The 20282-nt window shown below is 35.4% G+C and overlaps 1 protein-coding gene across 1 annotated transcript in view; it reads left to right on the top strand.

The window, feature by feature from the left end:
- LOC125054706 (eIF-2-alpha kinase GCN2) overlaps positions 1–16011 on the top strand; it is a 33510-nt gene extending 17499 nt beyond the window's left edge. The window contains exons 17-28 of the mRNA XM_047656734.1: positions 498–762; positions 1391–1542; positions 2147–2286; positions 3420–3599; positions 4494–4711; positions 5984–6117; positions 7289–7457; positions 7878–8083; positions 9360–9451; positions 9704–9822; positions 14772–14950; positions 15822–16011. Coding sequence (XP_047512690.1) covers positions 498–762; positions 1391–1542; positions 2147–2286; positions 3420–3599; positions 4494–4711; positions 5984–6117; positions 7289–7457; positions 7878–8083; positions 9360–9451; positions 9704–9822; positions 14772–14950; positions 15822–15969 — 2002 coding nt within the window. The 3' untranslated portion in view covers positions 15970–16011. The remainder of the gene's footprint in view (positions 1–497; positions 763–1390; positions 1543–2146; positions 2287–3419; positions 3600–4493; positions 4712–5983; positions 6118–7288; positions 7458–7877; positions 8084–9359; positions 9452–9703; positions 9823–14771; positions 14951–15821) is intronic.
- Positions 16012–20282: the final 4271 nt, after the last annotated feature.

Here is a 20282-nt window from a genome sequence, read left to right as displayed (position 1 = left end):
TTCCAAATAGAGTCTCCAGGGTTGGAGGTTGCCGCAGTGCTAAATTATGTTTCTTGTTATGTTGACAACACTGTTACGTTATTATAGTTCGAATAAATAGTTTTTGATTGCATGCAAATAATTAATTACAATTAAATAATTAAAGACTGGAAAAGGAGTCATTATAGTCAATAAAGTTCAGTTTACATTTGAAAAATTAAATAAATAAATATTTATTATTATTCTCTTACATTAAGTGTAACAAAAATTCTATTATTATTCGAATGTTGTTTTTAAATTATGTCCAATGCCGTAGCATCTTCCGTGGGCAACTTCATTCTATTAATTGTGTCACGGTGTGCGCGCATCGTAAAATTTCACTCTCATCAATTTTTCATAACGCGCCTAAAGAAGTATAACTTCAAAAACTTTTTTAATCGACTGTTAATAGCTTTGATAAATTTGTGTCCTGATTTTAGATACATTGCACGAAAAATTCTATTTTATCTATATTTCAGATGGCTGTTAGACCACGATGCGGGTTTAAGACCGACCAGCGCAGAATTATTGGCCAGCGAACACGTTCCCAGAGCAGTCCCCGAAGGAGCGCTGTCCGGTCTTTTGTCCCATACCCTGTCAGACAGGGGCTCCAGGGGATACCAAAGACTTGTCACAGCCTGTTTGGAGCAAAAGCCGTCGCCGGCTGAAGACTTTACATACCACAGTGCGATGAAAACGAAACCTATGGAAGTCATCGGTGCTATTAAAGATGTTATTACTAAGGTATTGCTTCTCTAAGTTTTTTTACTTAAAAGGCCGGCAACGCACTCGCGAGCCTACTGGCAATGTGTTCATGGGCGGCGGTATCACATAACATCAGATGAGCCTCCTGCCCGTATGCCTCCTGTTACATTTAAAAAAAAAAAGATTTTTCGAATATCCTAGCATTAAGTCCTAAACTGGAATGCCTTAAAACCTAAAAGTTGAGGCCGCGTGTCAGGCACGAAAGGCTGCTCACCTATTTCCTATAGAAATCTTAAGTCAAAACCTTAACTGTTTTTTTATACCTTCTGCATACAAGAATTCGCACTCCAGACGGTAACAGATCGCGATTAAGTTTACTGCCTTTTAATATTGAATACCTACTTCTTTTTTGTTGTCTCGTTTCACAAATCGGTTGCTAGAGAATTGCTTTTTGGCAATAGATACGTTGTACTAAATCATTTTTCTTAATTTTTTAAATATATCTTGCCATCTTTAGAGACAAATATCTTGGCACGTAAGTTGGTAAGATTTTGTGTGATAGGACAAAGTCGTGCATGTAGGAAAACAGCTGCGCATGAGTTGACTCTGGCCAATCTTTTTTGCCTTCACTTGTCTGGTAATCAAATTTACTACCTGTCATTTGCAGGTGTTCAGAAGTCACGGAGCGATAGAATTTTCACCCCCGCTCCTGATCCCGCGAGCTAATAGATGGGACCAATGTCCCAATTCTGTGAAAGTTATGACCCTGTCTGGTTCTGTTTGTCATCTGCCGCACGATTTGAGACTGCCTTTTGCCAGGTAAGAGAAATTTTTCATTAAAGTAACGTAAGTAGTAAGAGAATTGGCAAGAATCACATACATATTATTTAATATTTTAATTACAAAAATTAATACAAAAAAGGACATATTTCTTCCTGAAAATTATTTATTTGCAAAGAAAAATTAATTGCTTTTCGTTTATCTCGCTAAAACTCGAAAATGGCTGTACTGATTTGGATCTTGAAATATTTGTGGAATTTCAAGGAAGGTTTAAACGGTGGGAAACGTAAAAAAAATATTGAATAAAAGTACTAAAAATAACAGACCAAAGAAATCAATTTTCCTATTGAAAACTGATTTCTTTGGTCTAACTAAATATTTCTAACACTAAAAAAGTTTTATTATTTATTTTTATTATTGGGTTGTCTGAAAGAGATCGCTTGTTAGGGATAAGGCCGCCCGTTGCATTTTTATGTATGTTATTTTTTTTTGTACAAATGAACAAAGTGAATTAATGAATAAATAAATAAATATTTATTGCATAATACGTACGAACATTTATTTTTTTATTAGGGATATAACTATGAAAATTTGGTATAATCCATCAGAAGTGATGCTCATTCCCGATTTATTATTATTCCAGGCATATAGCATATTCGGGATCAAAATACATGCGTCGGTATGTAGTGGACCGCGTTTATAGAGAAACTGAGAGGACAGTGAAGGGATTTCATCCGAGAGAAATTATAGAATGCGCGTTTGATATGGTCACACCGAGTAATGGTATGTTGCTTTATAAAATGTTAATTAGCTCATTCTTCTTCTTATAGTGCCATCTCCTTGCGAAGGGTGGCGATCATCATGGCTAGTTTGATTTTTGATGCCGCGCTTCTAAACAATGACTTGGTGCTTTGACCAAACCATTGTCTTAGGTTTTTCAACCTCCAGGTCTCCTTATACCTGCCATTTTGCCTTGTATGATTAGTTGAATGAGCTCATATTTTTTGGAGTTACGTAAAACGTGTCCGAAATACTCAAGTTTCCTTTTCTTAACCGTCATAAGCACTTCTTTGTTCTTCTGCATTCTGTCCAGCACGGTTGTATTTCGTATGCGGTCTGTCCAAGATTTTAAGCATACGCCGATAAACCCAGATCTCAAACGCTTCCAGTTTTTTGGACATGGTCTCTGTCAGCGTCCAAGATTCTACGCCGTAGAGCAGCACAGAGAAGACGTAACATCGCGCAATACGAGTTCTAAGCTGTAAATTTAGGCGCTTGTCACAAAGTCCTTTTTGAAGTGAAACTTCTTTATCGGGGTTGGGAAAAAATTTAGTGAAACATTTTTTCGTTACGCGCCATCTTTTGAAGTGAAACTTCTTTATCGACGTATGGGAGAAATTTAGTAGCAAATCGTCACGTTTTTCGGTTACGCGCCATCTTGCTTTTTGAAGTCAAACTTCTTTATCGGCGTTGGAAAAAAATTTACACACATTTGTCACATTTTTCGGTTACGCGCCATCTTTTTCTTGTCCCTACCACGGTTGATCCGAAGAGATTCGAAGCCATTAGTAACAAAAATATATAATAACGATAACAATGATAGTAATACTAATAATTCTATTACAATTAATGAAATTCTGTAATAATCTTAGTACTACATAGTAGTACAGTAATAAGTTAAAATGAAATAATTGTATTTGTATTCATGTCTATATAAGCCTTTTGTTAAACTTTATCTAATTTAACTTTATTTAACCAATTTCTGTAAAGTTGCATATAGTAGATCATTTTTCGAAAATTAAGGTCATAAAAAAGTTTCACTTCTTACGTGTGTACACCTAGTACACGCACACATTTTGTTTTTTTTTGTTTTGAAAAGTTTTTTTTTTTTTTTAATTTTGATAATTAATTTTTAGACACGCTATGGCCTGACGCAGAACTTTTAGTTGTGGCGTGTCGAGCGGCTACGGGTTCCTCCCTTAAGGTCACCCTACAATTGAATCATACAGAGTTGTTAAAAACATTATTGTTATCGTGTGGTGTGCCGTTGGACAAGCACGCTTTGCTTTATCCTGTGCTCGTTGATGTCAGTTTGGGTATGTCATTTTATATTTTGTACTTTACAAGTATATAAGGATATAAATTTGGATAAAAACCTAGATTATAGAGAAGCTTGAAAGATTTGTGTTTGATTATCATTTTGGTAGAAAAAAAATCTCAAATATAATAATAATTTCTCACACTGTGTGTGTGTGTGATAGAGGGAGAGGGTATGTACGTGTGTGTGAGTGAGTGAGTGTTAGGAGGGTGTGTGTGGGTATAGCCTGAGAACATATGTGAAAATTATTTTAATAATTCGTATAGATCTGGTAAATATGGGCTTTGTAATTTTTGCTATGAGAGCAGTGTTAGCCTAGTGGCTTCAGCGTGCGACTCTCATACCTGAGGTCGTAAGTTCGAACCCCGGCTGTGCACCAATGGACTTTCTTTTGTGCGCATTTAACATTCGCTCGAACGGTGAAGGAAAACATCGTGAGGAAACCGACATGTCTTAGACCCAAAAATTCGACGGCGCGTGTCAGCCACTAAAGACTGATCACCTATTAGATTGAAAAATGATCACCTTAAAAGGTTGTAGCGCCACTGATTTTATTTAATTTTTACTGTATAATGACGTTTTTAAAATTTGTGTCATAGTGCATCTGGTCACGCTTTTGACAAACCAATGGATATAGAATTTTAATGTTCTTTCAAGTAAAAAAACAACTACAAACTTTAATGACGTCATGCCTAATGAACGTAACTTGGTGTGCAACTGGTGCCATCTATGTTTAGTATTAGCTAACTTGACACATCAGCGTCGTGTGTTACCAATAATAAGTTTCATCCTTAGGAATTTATACAGGTCAAGCACTGAATGTTTGTCTCATTTACTTATTGTTTTTTTTTAATATTTAATTACATAAAACTATGAATATCTTTCGATCAAGGTCGCATAACAAACCTCCAACTCCAGACCCATTTAGCCACGCTCTGTGTGACAAATCGGGACATCACCAACCTCTTACGTCTCATGGAGGCTGATGTAGATGTCAAGCAAGTGAGTGAGCTGGTGGCCCAAGTGAGGAGAGATCGAAGTGAGACTTTGGAGAGGGCTGTGAGAGAGTTGGAGACTGTTTGTAGTTATGCTGCTGTTTTGGGGTGTGAGGTATGATTTTATTTAGCACAATATTTAACTGAGACTATAAATTAATCAAAATACCATTTAATAATATAGGAACCTTAATGACGAAATACTTCTTAGTTTATATAAACTGGCAGTTTTCAAATCAAGCGTAGAACGGAAGAGAAGAACTGGCAGTACACTTTTTGTCACTCTAGCGATATCAATATAAATACAAATAATGTTAAATGTGTGTTGTAAAAACACTTTTGAAGAGATAACTTCTTATGGGAGGGTATCGCTTCGTTACGTAACGCGTTACGGCGCCAGTCTGTCTAGCTTCTTTTTCTCTTATGCATACGGAAGCGGTAGGGATCTTCTTTCTCACTCTAACCCGCAGAGCTAGCCGTGTTTCAGACAGACGCTTTCCCATCTCTCTAAAGAGGGGCAACTAGAGTCATATTTTTTAAATATTTTTAACTTGTGTTTTTGACTTTCAAAAGTGCCCTTTTAATAGGCCTAATTTAAATAAATGATTTGACTTTGACTTCCTACTCAGTGTTTAGTGTGCGTTAAACATACTGTTTGAAACTGGCATAAAGTTGAAGCTGTTGCCATAATATTAAAAAAAAAAAAAAAAATTACTGTTGACGGTGAGCATATAACCTCAAACTATCACCGTTCTTGAAAGTGATTTTAAAAATATTATGATGAACGAAGCAGAAGATGTTACTCGAAACATTACAGAATAAGAGAGTTCAACTTAAAATAGTTTAAGTTATCACTTCTTTCGGGCGTCTCGAGACGCACACATTTTTTTAATTTAATTTATAATTGAATGTTATGAGTTAGTTCCTTAAAACGCATTTGTTTTTAATTTTTTATTGTTTCTCTTAATGTTTATTTATCAGAATGCTCAATCTTTAATTCCAAGATAGTAATGTTTAGCGTATTTAATTTAGACAATGAGATCTCGGGTCTAATAAACCAAAAATATAAAACTCGACTCGAAATATAAATACTAATTTCTAAGAATTGTTTTTAATTTATTTTTATTAATAATTTCCGATGTTTCAACAGTACAGTACGTGTCACACATCTTATCGGGCTACGAATAGAGAGTAAGAATAGTTGCGTATGCGCACACTACTGAGCGAGTCTCTTGCTTTATTAACCAATCTCAATAAAAAATTACCGTAATAGTCGATAGACTCTAGTTTTTTCATCGCTGTTTTGTTGTGTCTTAATAGATTCGCCGTTGTTTAATCGATCTGGATTTTTTACTCTTTCAGAAAACAATTTTTAATAAAATTTCAGTGTCCAATAACAGTAGCTCCATTCCTCGCGTACAATGCGACGCAGCATCGCGGCGTCTTTTGGCAGATGTCAGTATTGAGACAACCAAAGGTGGCTAAACATCGTTCTAAAGATCTTATAGCTGCCGGCGGACGGTAAGCATTGATTACCATATAATTGGGAGAGTATATGTTTTATTAAAAAAAATCGAAATCAAAAATTTCTAAAATCAATAACAATTTACATTGTATTAGCAGATATTGGAGCCCCTTTACTAAGTCTAGGGAGACCTCTACATCAGGGTACTCCAGTTGTTTAATGAAATTGTCACTAAACAATCGTTACCAAAATACTATACAGCCCTGCGATTCTGTAAGTCACTTTTCGAACTCACACAGCGGTTTTCATAAACAATAAACTACAAGCTCCCACCTTTTCAGAATGCCAAATCATAAAATGACTGCTTCACGACTGATTTGAGAGCGACCGCCGATGCGAAAACCGCTGTGTGAGTTCGAAAAGTGAGTTACAGAATCGCAGGGCAGGATGGTCAAAAAGTCGTGGATCAAACGCAAATAAGGGATAGATGAGGTCATCAGCTGCAAAAAATTTGTTCTACGGGAGGTCTCTAAGCTCAACCCTGCCGAGTTATAATTTATTTTGCGTTTTGCATTTTGCGAAAATTGACTTTTACTTTGACTTTAATATCCACTACATTGGCACTGATGAATCTATCATAATTTCGAATCGTTGTTGTTGTTTTTTCGTCCTAGAAAGATATTAGACCGGCTCATGGCCATGTGTAATACCTTTTCAGAATCCCTATTAAATGCGCCAAAACTTGTAACACAGGGTCACTTTTCAGTAGAGTAATTTTTTTTTTTCACAGTGAGGTCCGAAGTAAAGAAAAAGTTAAAATTTAAAAAAAAATTATATCGTATAACTTAATATTATCTTCAATACACTCAATAAACAACTATAAATAGTATGTCTAACGCAAGGACTCATCAGTACCAATCTAGTGGATATTATGAAAAAGATACAGGATGTAAATTTTAATAAGAATTAGTAAAAAAAGTCAATTTTCTTATAAAACGCAAAATAAATTATAACTGCAAGGGTTGCAACGCGGTTCATTAGAAAGAAAAATTCCTTTTGTTATTAGGAATGAATAACATAACTGCTTTTTAGAATACATTTTTATATTACAAATAAGATTAAATAAAAATATACGTAATTTGAACGTACGAACGAACAAAGCCGTATACGTACTATTCGAGATCTAATGTTTATGATGAGCCCGTAAATTTTGATTAAACATTTCAGCTATGATAACTTGGTAGAGGAGTTTCGGAAGATCGCCCGAGCAGAAAAAGACCACGATGGTGCCCAATTGAATTGCAGTTCAGTCGGATTTTCGATGGCGTTAGAAAGGATGGCGGCCATTTTGAAATGTTTAGAGGTAGAAGTGCCTCCCGTTGTGAAAACGCCTGAGGTATAAGTTCTTGTACATAATGTGTTGTAATGTTATCTAATATATAAAATTCTCGTGTCACAATGTTCGAATACTCCTCCGAAACGGCTCGACCGATTCTTATGAATTTTTTAATGCATATTCAGTAATTCTGAGAATCGGCTACTATCTTTCTTTCAACCCCCTAAATGTTAAGGGTTAACCATCAACCCCTATTTTTTATTATAGTAGATAGTTATTGCTATTCAACTAAAAAAAAAATATACATGGTAAAACAACGTTTGCCGGGTTAGCTAGTAGTATATATTATCCTTAACGCAGCTATTCTAGTATATTCTAAACTATTGTTTATTATTGGGATTCGGATAAAAACCTTATCAATTAAATTCAACACTGATAATTGTACTGACAATGAGTTTATATTAAATCCATAATTTTCAGCACGAACTAATATGCGTATGCGTAACGGGCGCGTACGAGAACGTAACAACAAGTCGGGGTCAGCTCGCACGTGAGTTGTGGGCGCAAGGCTATATGGCGGTCGTTTGGCCCTGCAGTGCGAGAGAGTCGCATGATCTGACGAAAGCCTCTATAGTGCTGGTGCAGGACGGGAATTATGTCTTTGTGTCGTATTGGGAAGGAACTAGGTATGTATGGGATATTTATCGTCTTGATGTATCTGCAATGCCTTTAAACTGGTCAATAAAATAGAAGCCACTTACTATTATTTTTGTTTCTAGAGAATTGGGGCATATGTTAACGTAAAATTGTAAACACCGTTAGATTGTAATCTATCTCGCGAGATTATAAACTGTCGAAAGATTGTGAACCTCAGCTTACTGCTTACAATTTAACGTATTATTATTCGGTAGATTGTACTACACTAATTTAGTTATCATTCAAACTTCTTTGGTCAATTACAGATTAATTTTACTTTCCAACAATTTCATATAACTACCTGTTCGGGGTTGGCATAAATTATTAAGATATTTAAAGGGTTAATTATTTATTTTATGAGCAATAGACTAAACTAGTGGGGTGAGATGAGATTAAGAGTCGCGCCCGGTACGAGGTCTGAATGCCGACTAACTTTAGTGAATATAATAAGATATAATGGAAATGAACACACAAGCAAATCATATTGCATGGTGTCATTTACATTGCAATACGTGTACGTACACTACCGAATAATAATACGTTAAATTGTAAGCAGTTCGTTGAGGTTCACAATCTTTCGACAGTTTATAATCTCGCGAGATAGATTACAATCTAACGGTGTTTACAATTTTACGGTGACACATATATACCTTATATACTTTAGCGTATAACATACATTCCAAATGTATCACCTCGACGTCCGTCGTTCCACAACTGAGCGTTTTCTAAGGCAGTTTTTGCCGCGCACCACCATGTGGAACCAGCTGCCCACTTAAGTATTTCCGAACCAATTCGACTTTGGGTCCTTCAAGGAAAGAGCGTACCAATTCTTGAAAGGCCGGCAACGCACTTGCGAGCCTTCTGGCAGCGTGAGTGTCCATAGGCGGCGGTATCACTTAACATCAGTTGAGCCTCCTGCCCGTTTGCCTCCTATTACATAAATAATGTCGACTCATTGGTCTAGTGGTTAGTACCCCTGACTGCGAATCCATGGGTCCCGGGTTCGATCCCCGGCTGAGGCGAACATCGATGTGATGAGCATTTGGTGTTGTTCTTAGGTCTTGGGTGTTTAAATATGTATTTATATGTATATCTATCTATAATATGTATGTATATCCGTTGCCTAGTACCCATAACACAAGCTTCACCAGCTTAGCATGGGACTAGGTCAATTGGTGTGAATTGTTTTAAAAAAAAAAATGTACACACGTCTGTCGGATGCGCTACGTTTATATGAGAAATATAATATTTATTTATTATTTTCAGAGTACGTGAATATAAAGTCCAATTTACGGATGTCATAGATTTCGTGAAACAAAAACTTAGCCCCGAAACATCCATACGGAATCCTGAGTATGGTGAGTTTTTTAATTATTATACATACAAATTCGTGAAATTATTAAAATTAAAATATTTTCAATGTAAATCAAAGACAGTTAAAGGCGAGTTTTGAGTTGGTTTCTATGAGTGATACCGCCGCCCATAGACACTCAATGCCAGAGAGTGCGTGCCTTTTAAGAATTAGTACGCTCTTTTCTTCTCAAAGACATGATATTACAAATCCTGAATTTTTAAAATATTATTTTCATACTTATATTATTGGTTTATAGGTAGTCGATCAGTAAGTTGGAGTGAGAGTGACAGAACGAGCGGACCCTGTATTTCTGTCACATTCGTAAAAGCCTCCGAGAAAATAACCAAAAATTGTAAACGACATTGTGAAGTGCAGGTATTCATTTTACTTAAGATATTCATTTGTAATTCTATTAATTTAAAATTTCCATTGATTCATTTATCAATATTATTTATAATAATTATAAATCGTTTATTTGCAAAGAAAGTCAGGCATATAAATGTCATATTAATAATCATAGTGTCATAATAACAAAAAGTTAAGTGATTTATAACTGTTGTGAAAACTTATGGTCTAAATACTCTCCCTTTAGTGACACCTTGCCTTTAAAAATCACCTTCCCCTTGAAAGCATTACACGGCAGGGCGTAACATTTTTTTAAATACATCGTGGTGGTTGGTGGAACATTATTTATATTGCTCACGTAAAATCGATTCCTTATGTTGACGAACAGTTCGTTTCTTTGGTCGTTAAAATTTATTTTACCTGAGTTAAGTTCGGTGGCGGTTGTTGTACATATGTTCAGATAAATATGTTAAATGAAATACTTTGTTTGAAGCTGGGTGACTCACTTTAATCGCATATAACTAAGATAAGATTAGGGGTAGTGGGGTTGCGTTGGATTTACAAAAAACGAACTTGACTTATTGAAGAATTCGTAAATCTAAGTGACATTTATGTTATTGGACATTATAGGAAACAAGAATTTTAAATTACAATTTATGTTTGTGGTAAAAACTAAAGGACTTATTTTGGCTTCAAGTGTGCGATAATTGTTTATATTTTGTTTATGCTCTTGATTATTAACTAAAGTATATAATGTATATTTTAGTGTGTGTGGCCATAGGATATAGTAGGAAAGGTGGCACCAATTTTTGGGCAGGTATTTGAGGCAAGCTGAAAACTTGTCACATACCTCTCCTATTATATTCCAACACGGAATTGCAGACCTGGCTGGTGAGTAGCGGGGCTAAATCAACCCCTACATTTTTGAAAATATTAATTTTTTTTTCCCAAAAATATATTTGAGGCAATACGCAATTTATATATGTTGCAGTGTAATACTTAATAAATACGAAAAAAAATAAGCCAGACAATTTAATCGGGGCTTTAACATTACCAGACGCGTGCAAATATTTAAAAAAAAAAATATAAAAAATGTTTTTGAGGCAGCTTGAAATTTTAATGGAGTGTTATTTATAACTATAACATAAAATTCCCAAAAAGACAGATCATTTCGGTAGGGCTTTCTACCTGCCAGGCGATCAAACAAATAATGGTAGGGGAGCCCACGATGCTAAATGGGGATTTACTCGAGCGTCGTAGAGACCTATTGGGATGCAAAGCTTAGATAAAAAGAAGAAAAAAATGTTATATGATAAATTCCTTTTCATCGGTGGGGGAAGCGGCTATAGATAGTTAAATATGTAAAAAAAAACTGTTGCATGGACATCCTCGAGCGCGTCAGATATTGATAGCATCTATGCCCTACGTATTTTTAATAATGTACGTATGTTAATCTGATCGTTTGCATGATGCGGGTGGTTGTATTTAAGGGTTAAAAATTAAAAAAAAAAAAAATTTATCGAGCGCGTCAGATTTTCTAAGGGAGTGTTAAGTGCACCAAAAAAAAGCTCTCATTCACTAATCTGACGATTTCGATGGGACGCAAACCCACAGCCATTTTCTTAATTTGCAAAAAAAAATCGCAATTTTGAAATACTCAAGCGCGTCAGATTAAGATATATGTGGTTCATCTTTATGTTCTAAACGTACTGTCTCATAATCTGACGATTATCTAGAGGGATTCGCCTGATCTGCCAAAAAAAAAATAGAAAAACGGTTCACCTAAAGGGCCATCCCTGCAACTTCCCGCTAATTCCATTCCTGGGCGCTTAAAATTGATATTTTAAGCTCGCTGAGTTCAAAGAAATAACATTTCTATGCATTTGAGCTCTCCCAGCTCGAAAGTCTGATAGAAGTTTCATAGAACACTATTTTTGGAATTTTCAAACCGCAATAACTTTTGAATGGATCAAGCAATTTTCACGCGGTTGGCGGCATTCGACGCAGTTTTATCATCCTCATAAATAATTTTGCAATTTTAATTGATCGAACCACAAATTTCGGGTTTCTTTCGTGTACGATATCTCTCGAACGAATCAACCGCTTTTGACCAGCTTGGTGGCGATCGACGTGGTTTTTCAAGCTCAAAGGCGGATTAGTTTTTGAAGTTGATCGATAAAGAAACCACTTTAAAAAAAAATATTTCTTATTTTTTTAAGATTTTTCAAAATTTCTCAAAATCTATCGGTCCGAATCGGTTCAAATTCACAGGAAATGTAATTTTGAGGGAAATATTTAGAACGCCGTTTAGTAGATTCCGATCGGTTTAAGGAAATGTAGGCATCACGCAGCTGCACGCATTTAACTTTATCGACGAATTTTTGTTATTTCGGCTTGCGGAAATCGTCAGATTATATATTTTTCATTATTCTTGAATTATTTCCTTCAAAATAAAAAAAAAATTAGCTACGCTCGAGAATGTCGAGATGACGTTTTTTTTTTACAACTTTGTTGCCCTCCCCTTTTTTCCGTCACTCTCAAATTGTCAGATTAGTGGAATATACACTTTTTAGGATGTAATTAACTCACCCTACCTTAATCTGACGCGCTCGGGAATTTCTGATGGTCAATTTTTTTTTACTAAACTGATCCTATCTCCTTCACGTGCGGCTTTATATATGGGCCTCATATTTTGTGGAGGTACTTAACCGGGCACAAGGTATCCCCCTATATATTAATCTGCCGCGCTTTAGTAAATCCCGAAATCCCCTCTTGGGCTCCCCTACCATAATGGATGGGTACGGGCCTGTACTACTATAGACAAGCTGTAGTGTGAGAGAGAGCGCATATCGACAGCTGTCTTCGATCTGGCTTGCCGCGTTACTATTGGCTCTAGTGAGGCCACGTGACTTACAATAACCCATGAGGTTTTTAGTTAGAATTTCGGAGTCGTTACTTTCAGTCGTATTATTCTACTAATGGTATTATTACACTATTTAAAACTCAAATAATTAGAAAATGTCTAGTGAAAAGTTAGTTTGAAAAAATGATGCTAAAGTGATTGCTTTTGTGGAGAAAACTCTAAAAAAAAGTCAGGAGGTGTTAAATATCTGTAAACATCATAGGTTAAAATATAATCATATTGTTTTGCCAGTGATTCCTAACCTTTCAGATGATGAAAAAATGAAGTGAAAATACTGTGATTGAATCCAATATTTATACTCTTACAAAAGGTATTGTATTAATTTAATTATTTTTCAAGCATTACATACTGATAAATAAAATTAAGCATTTACAGCTCTTCTTTATTCTGAATTAAAACAACATCTTTTAAGAACGCAATATATAACAAGCATTTGGAGAAATGCATATTTACGATTCCCCAGTTCTTTGACACCTAATAGAAACGGATGGACACTTAATGAGGATACGCTAGATTTTCACTGGTTTGACGGAGAGTGTATGCCGCAATTAGTATTCGACGCTGTTGTTCACGAGGAAAATAAAAATAACGATGATGAAAATCATACTACAGGTGAGAATAAATGGTTTATTTTTAGTAACTGCTGCATTCAAATTTCTGTGATTAATTAAAAAAATAAATATCTATTTCTTTTCGCAGATGATGAAGAGGTTGCCGAATCTGATACAGATGAATCCGAAGATTCAAGTAGTTCTGATGAAGATTCTGATCCACAGACGAAAAATGATAATTTATCTGACGTGAAACGAATTTAATTTATTTCAAATTTTTTTATACTTAAATAATTGAAACACTGAAGAAATATTATATTTTTATAAATCTAGTTTTGCGATTTTGTATGTTAATCATTGGTTTTTTTTATACGTAACCCTTATTAATTTTAAGATGAAAAAGGTTTTAAATTTCCGTATAAATTTTGACTTGCAATAATGTCAGAGAAACAATTTTTAGTTTTGAATGTAGGGGCAACAGTATGAATTCTGTACTGAATTTTTTTTTTTTAATTCTCTTCAAAAAATAAATATTTTTACGGAAATATCAAATATTTAACAATTCATTACGTTTAAATTCGCATTAAAATTGGCAAAATGGCTAATTTTTTAAGATAAAAAAGAAATCACAAAAATATCTCCCTTTAACGTCCATAAATCAATACAATCACTTTTATGCAAAATGTATTTAGTACAAATTCAGAAAATTTTATATTTTTTTACTCCGAAATTCTAACTAGAAACCTCATGGGTTATTGTAAGTCACGTGGCCTCACTAGAGCCAATAGTAACACGGCAAGCCAGAACGAAGACAGCTGTCGATATGCGCTCTCTCTCACACTACAGCTTGTCTATAGTAGTACAGGCCCGTACCCATCCATTATTTGTTTGATCGCCTGGCAGGTAGAAAGCCCTACCGAAATGATCTGTCTTTTTGGGAATTTTATTTTATAGTTATAAATAACACTCCATTAAAATTTCAAGCTGCCTCAAAAACATTTTTTATAATTTTTTTTAAAAATATTTGCACGCGTCTGGTAATGTTAAAGCCCCGATTAAATTGTCTGGCTTATTTTTTTTCGTATTTATTAAGTATTACACTGCAACATATATAAATTGCGTATTGCCTCAAATATATTTTTGGGAAAAAAAATTAATATTTTCAAAAATTTAGGGGTTGATTTAGCCCCGCTACTCACCAGCCAGGTCTGCAATTCCGTGTTGGAATATAATAGGAGAGGTATGTGACAAGTTTTCAGCTTGCCTCAAATACCTGCCCAAAAATTGGTGCCAGCTCTCGGACCAATATGATAAATGCAATTTCATTATTTTACAGAACAATCAATTAAATTATTAAGAAATCTTGAAGGCTCTATTGAAATATAAAACACTCAATATGAATGTACTTATCATTATCTGATTTATGACCACAGATATATGTAACTTAACTTATGTTCGGTCACATTCCCGCAACAACATTAATTGACCAGATCATTTGACTACAGATAAACAACCAAGTAACCACCATCCTCCAGCACCTGGGGGTCCAGAGCGCGGGTCGCGTGCGCGTGAGTGTTCTAGCGCTCAGTTGTGAGTCCGCGTGCGTTCGCTTGCTTTGCGCGCACCTGTCCGCGCCCTTGCACGTGCATTACTTGCCGCATGCGTTTCGACCTGTCACTGATAGGTATGTACTTTTTAATCGACTTCAAGAGGAGACATTGACTTTGCTGTGCCTAGCCAAGGTCCTTATTGTAATAAATTATAACGTGTCACGTGTAAACTATGAACATAAAGAATGCAATAAAGATTTGAGTTTGAGTTTTAAATAGAACAAATTGATTAATATTAATCAAAAGATGTCGCTTTACATAATAAGACCTAAGACAAGGTAACTGATAAAATTAAACTTCCAATATATTGTATTGTATAATTTAAATGTTTATATTGTATTTTATTTAAATGTTTATATTAAATTTTTATATTGTATTGTATAATTAAACGAGAATTGATATTGTTGAAACTAGTATAATCTATTTCGCGAGTGTATGAAGATATCTTCCTTTCCATTAAAATCAGGTTTCAACTTAATGAAAAGTTTTTTCAAAATGAGTTCAGGGAGCGTTCAAGTATTACGTAACGAATTTCGGGGGGAGGGGGGTCCTTTTATAAAACGTTACTATGCGGGGCGGGGATTGAATTACGCGTTATTGTTAATATTATTTTCAACTTTCCAGTACTTTACACCACATAATGGTAACTTTTAACTATAAAGAGTCACTAGGTGGTCAAAAAACATTTTACTAAACACAAATTTATTACATTATTAATTTATTACATTACAAAAAACACGTACAGAAAAACGTTACGGCGCGTTACATGGGGGGGGGGGGGGGGGTTCCCCAATAATCTCCAAAAATTGCATGACGTAATACTTGAACGCTCCCTCAGTTGTTTTTGAGATATTCCGGCCACTTCTGATATATATAACCTCTAACTCCATTCTTGTTGTAAATAAATTGAATAAAGCTAGTTTTAAGTGTTCGCGGTTTTTCCAGATTTCCCAAGAGACAAGATGTCCTCGAAGAGGCCTTACACGAGTTGACGAATCTAGTGAAACAAGGAAACCAGGGCCGGGCGATGGACGAAATACAACTTTACGCTCTTTATTCCATCCCGGATTCACTATGCAGGATAATTACTTGATATTTTAGGTATTGTTTAGTTAATATTAAGTTGTAATTTTAACCCCCCCCCCCCCATGTATTTCATATGTCTCGCTGTAGAGTGATAACCACGTATGTCAAAAAACCATTTATTTTTTATTCTTAGACTCTTATGTCATTTAACTAGTATAATCATGAAGTAAGGACTTATTTATGTTATTAATACAGAGGTCCTTTTAACCATCCAAACCTTTTGACAAAAACACAATTATATTTTGACAAACATTGACAAAATGAAACATTTTTCGTTTTCTGTAATGTTTGACACTTTCTTACTAGACACTTTTTAGACAATTTGATACCAGCTCTGTGTTATCGTCCTTAACTAACGAAACATTTTGTTACTATAGTAAGAAAAACTGGCCAGGTTTATTGCAGCATAGATTATAGAATTTGTAGAGAATTTTGTTGACGTCACTAGTACTAGGGTAGCATGACCGTTAAGGAAATAAATTTATTGAAACAGCATTAATTTACGTAAATTTTAATTACGCATTATCAAAATTCAATAATTAAAAGCCCACAAATGTGCCATTCCTTCACTAGATGGTGTACATATCTTAATATATATATTTTTTTTTTTGGAATTTAAATTTATAATATGTTTTGAAACACCATTTTGACCCAATTGTGATGGCCAAATATAAATTATATGAAATGAGGCATAATAAATAGTTATTTTATGTAAGAAATAATTAATTTTAGTACACCGTAATAATACTTGAAGAAAGTGTTCAAATATCAACTTTTAAAAATTAATGACGAAAACTAAGAAATTTTAGTTTGAAGCATTTAGTTCGCGGGGGATGATTTTATTAACAGCATGTATAGTGCCATAATTATTTAACACAGACCACGTATACTTAATAATATTACACAATACGTAAACTAGCTTCGCTAACACACATTATGTCTAATAGTATTGTAATTTCATACCTGGAAAAGGATAAATCATATACCTATTTGAATCTATATTTAAGGAGGAGATTCAGAAACGAAACTTAATCTAAGTCTGCCTCCTTATGTCAAAAATATATTGGATTTTGACATATGGAAGATATGTTTCGTGTTAAGTTTCTGAATATCACTCTTACGCTGGCCATAGACGGACCGCATGTTGCAGTCGATACCGACTGCTCTAAGCGGTCGCCGCACGGCGAACTGCAGTTTCCATACTAAATTCATATCCGCCATACACGGACCGCACGACCAGTTTCTGAGCGGTCGGAGCAGTCGCTCTGCGGTCGAGTTTCGCCGTGCGGTCGACTGCTTAGAGCTGCCGGACCCACCATACACGGACAGCTACAAGCGGTTGCTGCCGACCGCGCGCCTCTCCCTCAAATAAAATAAAATACTAACTAACTCATCAAATGAAACCACGGACATTCTAAAGTAGTTGAAAAACTTTTTAGTGTCTTCTACGAGTACGGTTGCGTAATAGTAGTACAAGAAACAGTGTTTCTTCATCGAAATCCATCTTATAAATGAACTCGCATCAGTTTTATTTTGCGGTCGAACACAACTGCTCCAAGCAGTCGTAGCCGACTGCATTATGCGGTCGTGTTCCAGTCGTGTACGACTTCAACGCGACCGCTCTAGAGCAGTCGGTCTCGACTGCAACATGCGGTCCGTCTATGGCCAGCGTTAGAGTCTGCGATGTTGCAAGATATATATAATGTTATATTTATTACGGCCTGGCCACGGGGATCGGCGGTGCGAACGGCGATGCGGGAGGCGAGGCGACCATTCGCGCGGGGCCGTTTGCAGGCCACGGACCAGTCACGTTTGCCGCCGCGACCAGTAAGGAAGTTCGACAGCGAAATGTCTTTATCGAAATCATCTCGATATTGCTTGGAAAGTAATAGCTTTTGGTGCAAGACCTAATATTTGGAGAAATTGTGGAGAATTCCACAAGAAGTATGAGAAATTCAGAATATATCCAGAATTTGAGTACACCAGAATGAGTATTGAAACCTTCAATTATATTCTTATGAATATTCAACCAGAATTGGAGAAAAAAGTTAATGCCAATAGAATTATAAGTGCCGCTGAAAAATTGTTTTTGAGATTAAGGTATATTAAATTAATGTTGTGGATGGCCAGACTTCCAAATAGCTGGTCTAGCCAGTATTTCAGTAACATAAAACTCTGTATTCATTTTTCGCCGCGACCACGACTAAACTTATTTATTCCCTTCTCTATTCGCCGCGACTGCCGCTCGACTCCGTGGCTTGCACCGTACTGATTCATGCATTTGTTTCGCTCGCCCGTCGCGACGTCAATCGCCCGCGCGATTCGCTCGGTACATTTCGCCGGTCGCATCGCTGGTCGCCGTTGCGCGTGGCTTGATTAGTACATTGCTATGAGTTTATTTCAGTCGCTAGACGCATCGCGGTTCGCTCCGCGCGAATATTCGCGTCGGCGAATGTCCCGTGGCCAGGCTGTTAATGTTATTTTTTCCCTATTATTGACAAATTTGACTCACGAGACTGTTTTTTAAAGGTTCAATGATTTTATTAAATGAATTTTTTGTTTAATAGACATAAGGAAAGATTTTATATGTACCAATGTTTATTGGAATAAATATGTTGCCTTCATACAATTGACCCAATATGCCATAATAGTCGGCTATAATTTTTAAACCCTCTTACACGCGGGAATCGAACCAGTACTGCACTTAATCACAGTTGCATTCTCAATCGTGGGATGAATGCGTAGGGAAGAGAAAAATATTTTTTCATTATTTTCTCAACTATATTTTATATTAAATAATTGCGAAATTGTTTATTTTATCAATAAAATTTGTTTACTGTTATCCTTACGGAATAAATATAAAGGGAAGGTTTGTTCAATTACTGTTCTAGAAACAGCGCTGGTACTCTGTATAGCGATTCCGATTTCAATATCGAGTTTTTGTTCCCAAATTCAATATAGTTTTTTTTGGATATCCGTAGCGCTGATAATAATCGCGCGGTACTATTGAAATTGGAATGGATATCGCTATTGGTAGTTACGGATTACCAGCCAAGGAACTTCAACTAAAAATTGTTTTCGCGGAACATTTAACATTAGCTCTGTATATTTATTTAAATTAAAAATAGAATTAGTGCATAAAAAGATAACAATAACACCACAAAATGATGACTCGTAAAGCTACAACTAAAGATATTGAAATGAGACTGAAGCAGGCTTTGCTGGAGCAGAAGAAATTGCAGGATCTCAATAATAGTTTACTGCGAGAACGTGAGGACAGTGAACTGGAAATTCAGAATATTGTTAAGAAAAACACTGAACTTAAATGTGAACTTTCTGAAATACATATTAAATATTCAGATATTGTGGATCAGTGTGTGCATTTACAGGATATTGTTGACTCTTATAAACAGTGCTATGATACTCATGAGCAGGCTTTGAATCGCATCAGTGACTTGGAATTAAGTTTGTCAGAGGCACATAAAACTATGCAAATACTTGAAAATAAGGTTGCCATAGAAGCTGATGCCTCTCAGAGCCTGTTCAGTGAGTTGAACAGCAGTGATCCAGGTATGGTAAATGATCAATGTGATAATATTGATATTGGATGCATTAAGTCAAACCCAACTGGTTCCCTATTTATGAGTAGCAAAAGAATTAAAAAATATGTCCGGCTTAATAAATTCATTAAAAAAACTAACAAATTAATTAGAAGGAAAAATCATTTTAAATATCACTTATTACTTAGCCAACAACATGAACTTTTAAAAAAGAAATGGAAATCTTGTAAAGAAAATGTATTTAAAAGTCAATGTTCATATGATAGCACAAACACACAATTAAATAGTAAAATTAGTCAACTGGAGCAGTGCATAAATGATATGTGTAATAATCATCATGACATGTTTAAAAAAATTATGGAATACCAAGTATCTGCGAGGCATGACATGATTGATCTGTGTAATTATAGTACTGAGAGGTATGCATCTCTCACTAGTAAGCATTGTGCATGTGCTACTGAGCAAAGTAATAGGTTGATTTATCATGACCAAGTTCCTTCACAGCTAAATGAAGATAATTCATCACCAAAGTCCCCCATGCCAGAGTTTCCTCTTACAAGCAATGCAAACACTCAAAGAACTAATACCTACATCTTTTCAGATAGGTTGGGGCAAGGGCTGGGCCAGTTACTGGGAGATGAGTTATCTCAAAATGTTCTTAATATTTGTTTACCTGGAATATCATACCAAGGGATTGTAGATAAAATATTAAATTATCATTGTGTAGACAGTAGCTCTAAATTAATATTATTTTGTGGTG

This window comes from Pieris napi, chromosome 12 (assembly GCF_905475465.1).
Source record: "Pieris napi chromosome 12, ilPieNapi1.2, whole genome shotgun sequence".
Classification (NCBI taxonomy): domain Eukaryota; kingdom Metazoa; phylum Arthropoda; class Insecta; order Lepidoptera; family Pieridae; genus Pieris; species Pieris napi.
Note: the sequence above shows the minus strand (reverse complement) of the source record. Positions and strands in the feature narration are given on the sequence as shown.